The 8,494-nt window shown below is 29.9% G+C and overlaps 1 protein-coding gene across 3 annotated transcripts in view; it reads left to right on the top strand.

The window, feature by feature from the left end:
• The first annotated feature begins 1,045 nt into the window (after positions 1 to 1,045).
• Positions 1,046 to 8,494, top strand: part of LOC117176776 (ras-related and estrogen-regulated growth inhibitor) — a 50,757-nt gene continuing 43,308 nt past the window's right edge. For 2 of the 3 annotated variants that reach the window (XM_033367074.1, XM_033367073.1), the window contains exons 1-2: positions 1,046 to 1,319; positions 6,046 to 6,163. In XM_033367074.1, coding sequence (XP_033222965.1) covers positions 6,052 to 6,163 — 112 coding nt within the window. In that variant the 5' untranslated portion in view covers positions 1,046 to 1,319; positions 6,046 to 6,051. Of the gene's footprint in view, positions 1,320 to 6,045; positions 6,164 to 8,494 lie in introns of those variants that run through there. The other variant, XM_033367072.1, reaches the window with a different exon arrangement.

Genomic DNA, 8,494 nt, shown 5'->3' with positions numbered 1-8,494 from the left:
TGCATTTAAAACAAACATAATTGAGTTTTAAAGCAAAACGAGTGAATATTTAACAAAAAATATGAAGTTTTAACCAAATAGTTAAGATTTCAACATACAAATATGAATTATCAACCACAAAGTCGAATCTTCAACAAAAGAATTACATTTTCTACGTAATAGTTGAATTTTTGGACTATAAAAAATTTAATTTTCAATTAAATAGTTGAATTCAAACTGTAAAAGATATATTTCAACCAAATAATTGAATTTAAAAAACGAATAAAGGAATAAACGAAATCAGGATTTATAATAAAAAGAGAAATGTAATAGTTGATATTTCAACCAACAAACATTTTTATTTTTAACAAAGGAGATTTAATTTTTACGAAGTAAGTAGTTGAATTATCCACAAAAAAATGGATTCTTAACGAAACATTCTACTGTTTAATTTTCAACTGCAAATGACTAATTTTTAGCCAAAAGTGGAATAGTGAAATTTTCTGTTAAAAATTAATTTTCTAAATAAAAAGATATTTTTAAAAAATAGTAAAAAAAGGAATTAGTGGTTAATACCATTATTAGACACTATTTGAGCATTTTTCATTTAACCAGTCTAAAACAAGAATAATGATTCAATTATTTTATGGAAAAAACAGTTAAATTTTTTAACCTGAGAGTGGAATTTTTACCCAAAATTTTGGGTTTTCAACCCACAAAGAAGAATTATCAACCGAATGGTCGTAATAAAAAAGAATTACATTTTACCTCAAATAGTTGAATAAAAATAAAGATTCAGCAAAATGTTTACATTTTCAACTACAAAGATGATTTTTAACCAAGATGATGATTCGGATTCGCGACACATTTGAGATTTGTAAATGGGTATTTTTTTGCCGTAAATATTTTTGAAATGTCGCTCCTATTCTGAGACTGAGATTAATATTTTAGTACCTTAAAAATCAATGCGTAGAAATTAGTCGAGAAACTTTCTGACGGGAGATGGAAAGTAATCTCGACGAACCGTAGTAGAATAATTCGAGGCAGTCGGGTCGGGCACAGTCGGGCACGAGCCAAGATTCACAACGGTTCTCGTAATTAAATTCTCTCCGTGATGACCAAAATTCATGTGATATCTCAAAATAATTTATTATATAAACTATTTTTTAAAAGCAAAACTTGAAAGTGAACCAATCCAATTTCTTGATTAGATAGTTTCTGTATTCATTATTTTTCTATAAAATTTTTTTATAATTGTCACATTGTTTAAGTGCCTGTTTACAAAAGTGTCTTTATAAACTGTGAAATATTGAGGAAATATTAATAATTTAGTTGATAAGGTGAGTTTAGATAAGCTTCTAATTCTAGTAAAGATTCTATAAACACTTTAATGAATCAATAAAATGGTTTGACAAAATCAAAATTTTGTATGTTTTAAAGTAAATTATAAACACGAACAAAAATAAATTCTATCAAATAGAAAAAGAAAATAACATTATTATATTTCTAGGATTTATTGATATTGTTGAATAGAACATTCTGAAAAAAATTATTTCATTTTTCGAAATTTGATAAGATTGTTTTGTTTTTTATCTTTCTTGATTAATTTCAAATTTGGAATTTAGATCTTTTATTTCGAAAAACTTCAGTCTCATAAAATTTTCAAAAAATTTTAGGATACATTTTTTGGCAAGCATTTTGAAACTAAAGGATTTAATTAGCTGTTTCAATTTAAATATAGGGATGCTTGGAGTAACTTTTTGAAATTTTTTCTATACAAGGGTTCATTAATTTAGTCCACTTTCTTTTACACATTTGCTACTTTCACTTCAGTTGTTTTTATTAATGAATGAACCAGAACCAGAGCGAGCCAAGACTATAAAATCGCTAGACTTTAGAGGGTGACGCGTTTGAGTCACGAAACGAATTCCATAGATTCTTGAGAACACGTGCGAATCTGTTCTATTAATGAACACTTCATTTCACACTCTTCTGTCCTTATCACATTTTCTCTTTCATTCTTATTTTCTCTTGGTCTTTACTGGAACCTAGAAGTGCTTTCTTATTCTTAGGTCGAGGTCAATGCCATTCTTGAGAAAAGAAACTTTAAAAAAATTGACGCAAGTTATGGAATGCTATGCCAATTTTACCCCGTACCCTTACCGTAGGATCTTCTAAAGGATCCTATGTAGGTTCCTATAACCGACCATATTATGTAGCTTAGTCGGCTTTATGCATAACCTTGTCAATTTTTTCCTATACCCTAGCCGATCTTATTCCATATTATAGCCGATCATATCCCGATTCTTAGCTGATCTTATACCATACCATAGCTGACTACCGCGTTTCCTATTCGACCTTATTTCATACCATAGCCGACTTGCCCTATATCCTAGGTAAATTTACGCTCTAGAATACCTTATTTTATACAATAGCCGACCTTACCCGGGTTTCTAGTCAAACTTATATCATACCAAAGCCTGCTTTAACCCGTTTCCTAGCCAACTTTATCCCATATCATAGTCGATTTTATCATGTACCCTAGCCGACTCCACGTTCTTTCGTAGCCCATCGTATCTTATAACACAACCGACTTTAACCCGTTTACTAGTCGACCTTATCCCATACCATAGCCGAATTTACTCCGTACCCTGGCCGATCTAGTCTTATACTATAGCAGACTTTACCCCGTTTCCTAGTATACTTTTATTTAATAACATAGCTGACTTTATCCCTGTTTCCCAGTCGGCTATCTTCCATACCCTAGTCGAATTTACCTCGTACCCTAGTCGACGTTGCCCTGTTTCCTATCTGACTTCATCCCGTGCCCTAGTCGGCTTTACCCTTTTTTCTAGACGACCTTATCTTATAAGATAGCCGACTTTACCCTGTTTCTAAGTCGACCTTATGCACTACTTTAGCCGACTTTACCCCGTACCCTAGCCCACTTTAACCTGTTTCGTAGCTAATCTTATCTTATACTATAGTCAACCGTACTCCGCTTTCTACAGATCTTATCCCATACGATGGCCGACATTATCCGGTTTCTTAGTCGACTTTTTCATATACCATAACCGACTTTGCCCTATCTTTTAGTCGACCTTATCCTATACAATATCAGACTTCAAGCCGTTTCCTACCAGACTTTATCCTAGCCCACTTTATCCCGTACCCTAGCCGACTTTGTCCTGGTTCTTAGCCGACCTTATCTTATACAATAACTGACTTTACCTTGTTTACTAGTCGACCTTATCCAATACTATCGCCGACTTTACAACGTACCCTAGCCAAACTTGTCTTATACCATAGCCGACTTCACCAATTTTCCTTTTTGACCATACAGCATACCACAGACGACTTCACACCGTTTCCTAGCCCACTTTATCCTATACCATCGTCGATTCTACCCTGTACTCTAGTCAACTTTACTTAGTTTCCCAGTCGGCCTTATTTTATACCCTATTTGACCTTATGATACTTACTAGTGGACCTTAGCTTATACCAAAGCCAACTTTACCCCGTTTCCTAGCCGACTATAACCTATTTCCTAGCCGACTTTCCCGATACCATTACCGATTTTATCCCGTACCCTGGCCAACTTTACCTTGTACACCAGCCGATTTTATCTTACACTATAGCCGACTGTTCCCCGTTTCGTAGTAGACATTATTCCAAACCATAGTTGAATTCACCCCGTTTCCTAGCCGACCTTATTTTATATTATACCTGAATTTACCCCATTTCCTAGTCGATCTTATCTTATACCGTTTCCGAATTTACCCTCTTTCCTAATCAACGTTGTCTTATACGATAGCCGACTTTACCCCGTTTTTGAGTCAATCTTATTCTTTACCATTGCCGACTTTACCTAGTACACTAGGCAACGTTGTCTTATATTTTAGCTAACTTTACCTTGTTTCCTAGTTGACCATATCTTATACCATATACGACTTTATCCCGTTTCCTTGCCGATTTTCTTCCATATCATAGTTACGTACCTAATTACGTACCTAAGTCGACTTTACCCTGTTTCCTAGTCGACCGTATCTAATAACATAGCCGACTTTACACCGTACCAATCTTTACTTCGTTTCCTAGTCGACCTTATCCCACGCCACAGCTGACTTCAACTCTTTTCCAAGTCGATTTTCTCCGATACCATAGCCGAATTTATTTCGTACCCTAGCCGACTTTACCCTGTTTCCTAGCCTGCATTATACTGTACATGTATCTTTTCTCGTTCCTAGTTTCTTCCGTATTGTACTCAATGTCAAATATCCAAGAATATCCTAAAATAATAGGAATATTAGTTATGTTATGGTTTTTCAAACTTTTGTACTTCAAATAGGTATAATTGTCAAAGATTGTCACTCGAAAAATGTATGAGTAAGACCCATGTATGTAAGATTTAGGTTTAAAATTTGATATTTTATATAAATATTCACATATGCTCTTAAAAAAATGTTTACTAAATTTTTTTTAAAGTTTAGAATTACATATCAGATTATCACTTACCTTCCAATAACTGACCATCACGGAAGAAAATCGGATTAAAAGGAAAGCTTCCACCATAGTGGTCTACATGTCCAATTTTTTGCTGTTTTTTCTTCTTTTCCATATTCTTTAACTGATTAGAGAGAGATTAGAATCGCTTTGTTAATACCCTAATAATCTGTGAAACCCTTTTTATAGTCGATTGCTGCCTACTTTGACTAATTTGTTTACCTCAATTGAACATCCATATTCTTGCGGTAAAAGTGGTAAGGGTTAAAAAAAATAATTTTTTCATATGAAAAAATTGGGTGAAATTGAATATTTTGGATTGATTTAAAAAAATTTAATAGCCAATTGCTATAAAAAAATTCGGACAAAAAAAGAAATGCGCGCAAATTTCTGGCAGCAGGAATCGAGCTCGGAATTCCCTGGTTACAAACTCCGAGCGCTACCACCTGATCTAACTGGGAATGGAAAGAATCTTGTCACCTGGTCCATGTAACGTGCGAGGATTTTTGAAATTCTTTTTTTTTTTTAGAAAATGGCGTTCGCATTAAATTTGAACACTGTATTCCTGGATTATTTTTGTTCTCATAAATTTCGGTGCAGCTGAAGAATTCCAACTTTTCAAATATGTACCTTTTAGCATACAAAATTTAATAGGGAAAATTAGAAAAAAAATGTTGAGTTGTTTTAATTAGATTTATCTACTTTATTTCTGAGACTCCAGTATAGATCTTGTCAATTACTATTTTTATTATCTAATATGGCGGAATAAAATTGTGAAAAGAAACCGATTTGATTACAAATATTCTACTTGGGTGTTTCTCGAGTCGCTGATTTTAAATAAAAATTTCAATAATCCAAAATCCAAAACGGAGGAAACAATATGGTGGACTATAATATTAAAGAAGAACAACCTTGGCAAAAAATTCCTCCTCGGGGTTTTTCAGTCGCTGATTTTAAATTAAAAGTCAAAATTCAACAGAGCGGTTTCAATATGGTGGCATTTTTCGGGTCACTGATTCAAAAACCAGAGTCGAAATTTTCTAATTCAAAACGGCGGATCCAATGCATGGGACCAAAAATATGAAACAAAACCGATTTAACTCAAAATTGCTACTCGGGGGGTTTTCGGGTCGCTAATTTCAAATCTAAAGTCAAAATTCAACATGGCGGATCCCATATAGTGGAATATCATTGTAATATGAAACAAATTTGAGTAAAAATTGTTACTCGAGTATTTTCGGGTCGCTGATTTAAAAACCAAAGTCGAAATTAGGAAGTTAGAAACGACAGATCCAAATATGGTGGACCAAAAATATGAAACGAAATAAATTTCAATAAAATTTGCTACTCGAGGTTTGTTTAGGTCGCTGATTTAAAATCTTGAATCCAAATTGAGCATGACGGATCCTATATGGCGGACCAAAATTATTTTTAAAAAAATCAAATTGACTAGAAATGCTTAATAATACAACGTTAAGGAAAACTTTTTTCTTAGTTAAGCTAATAGCTAATAAAATACCTATTGTAGGGAAAATAGGTTTAAGAAAATGAATTTTTTTCTAGATTTAAATGCCAGCACAGCACATGGCAGGTACGACAATTAGAAGCATTCGAAGAAAGAAAAGTTCGTTATGCGAGGTCAAAGTGGGTGTGATAGGAGCGCCAGGAGTCGGAAAAAGCGGTAAGATTAATTTTTTTCATTTTAGAGTTTAATTTTAATTAAGGCAGTTGTCGTGACAAAAATCAGGCCTCTGAAAAAAAGTTCTCCATGGTTTTAAGGATTGAATTTATACTATCAGTCATTTCTTATAAAATACAAAACATTTAAAAAAAAAAGCTTGAAACTTATAAAAAATAATTCTTTTAATAATAGTTTTTTAAACTGAATTTTATCTTACTGTCGCTTTTCACCAATTTTTAAAAAATTTTAAAACTAAGTAAATAAACTTGTAATAATGTCAGTACTTCAGCTCTGGTAATATTTAATTTCAAAATTGGAAACAAAAGATTTAAAGAGAATGACACGCTTCTAACCTACAAGAAGTCATCAGTTATGGAAATAAAAGTCTTTTTCAGTAATTGGTACAGAGAGATACTATGAAAAATAATTAATCAAATATATAAAATATCCTAAATTTGTATAATTTTGAAAATAAAAGGTGAAGATTTTTTATAATAAAACTTCTTGATTGAGAAAATTTCAGATGTAAATCAGAAGAATTCTAGAATTTATAATCTTAAAAATAATTTAATTTCTCGGATTAATATTTTAATGGTATGTAATTTTAACTGCTTTTTTGAAACGATTCAATTTTAAGATTTAAAATTAATAATTCTTCAATTTGAAATATTTTCGGTTCAAAATTGAAGATGCAGTAATTTGAAATATTTATAGTTTGAAATGCTGTATAGTTTAACGTGTTTTCAGGACTTTTAGTTTCAGTTTCAAGATTTACAATTGAAAATTCTTTCATTTTAATGATGTAAAAATCAAAATCAATAAATTTGGATAATTTCAAAGATCAAAATTCAACATTTTTCAATTATTAATTTTCGATTTTGTAGAAAGTTTGAATGCACGTCACTAAAATTGTAGGATTTTAATTGTACAACCTCAAATTTTCACAAGTTTTAAATATGAGTTTTAATAATCAGAAACTCTTCAATTTTAAATATTTGCAATGCAACATCCAACAATTTTGAAGAGATAGATTTAGAATTTATGGAATTTTTAAAATATAGAATTGAAAGTTATTATATTTTCAAGATTTATATTTTAAATATATGTACTTTTAAACAGTTTTTTAAACATTTCGATTTTGACTATTAAAAATTTAAATTCCTTCAATTTTGAATACTGCAGATTCAAGATTCTGTCATTTTTAAGATTGCGTATTTTTGATTTTTAAAATTAAAAAATTTTGAAATAAAATGTATAGAATTTCGAAAATATGGAATCGAAAATTATTCAAGTTATGAGCTTTATATTTTAAAGGTATGTAATATGGAAAATCTGCAATTACTTCAAATTCGATGATTTAAAATTTAAAACTCTTCAATTTTTAAGATTTACAATTTTATATTCATTAATTTAATATTATTATACTTTAAAATTATATAATTTTTAAAGTTTTAACATTTCCTGATTTGAAATGTGTATACTTCAAAATAATAAAATATTTATCGTTTTTCTGGATTGTCGTTTAATCTTCAAAATTGAAGAAATTTGGATAAAAATCATCAAGATTATAATATTTTTAATTGTAAAACTTCAGAATTGATTACATTTTAATTGTAAATTTTCAGTATTAAAATCTCTTCAATTTTAAAGCTTTACGATTCGAACTTCTGCAGTTTAAAAAGTTAGAATTAAAATTTATGGAATTTTCGAAATATGGAATTCAAAATTATTCAATCTTTAAGATTTATTTTTCAATATATGTATTTTTTTAATAGGTCCAGTGTGAAGAATTACTATTGAAAATTCTTTAATTTTGAAGTTTTAAAATTCAAAATTCTTTGATTTTTAAGTTAACCATTTAATATTTATCAATTAAAAATGTTTTTAGTTTAAAAATAAATTATTTTTAACACTTTTTTATCATATGCCGTTTAATTTTAATAGGTTAATATTTTACAAATCTAAATCTCCAAAATTAAAGAAATTTCAAACGGGAATCATCAAAATTATATAGTTTTTATTTGTAAAAGCTTAAACTTGCATATTTTTAAATTGTAAATTTTTAAGATTAAAAAATTTCAATTCTTAAAAGGTACAATAAAAAATTTTGCATTTGAAAAATATAGAACTGGAAATTCTTCAATTTCATCGATTTGCAATTTGAAATTCTTCCATTTGAAGCTGTAAAATTGAAGTTTCATTAACTTGAAAGGTTTTTTCTTCTAAGTGATTCAATTTTGGACAAATTCAGGTATTTAAACTTCGCTTTTAAACATTTACCATGCCAAAATCTTTAATACTATAATTTAGAAGATTTCAATTTAAGAATTA

The sequence above is a fragment of the Belonocnema kinseyi genome, chromosome 7, assembly GCF_010883055.1.
Source record: "Belonocnema kinseyi isolate 2016_QV_RU_SX_M_011 chromosome 7, B_treatae_v1, whole genome shotgun sequence".
Classification (NCBI taxonomy): Eukaryota; Metazoa; Arthropoda; class Insecta; order Hymenoptera; family Cynipidae; genus Belonocnema; species Belonocnema kinseyi.
The sequence above is the reverse complement of the archived record's forward strand: the minus strand, read 5'-3'. Positions and strand labels throughout refer to the sequence as shown.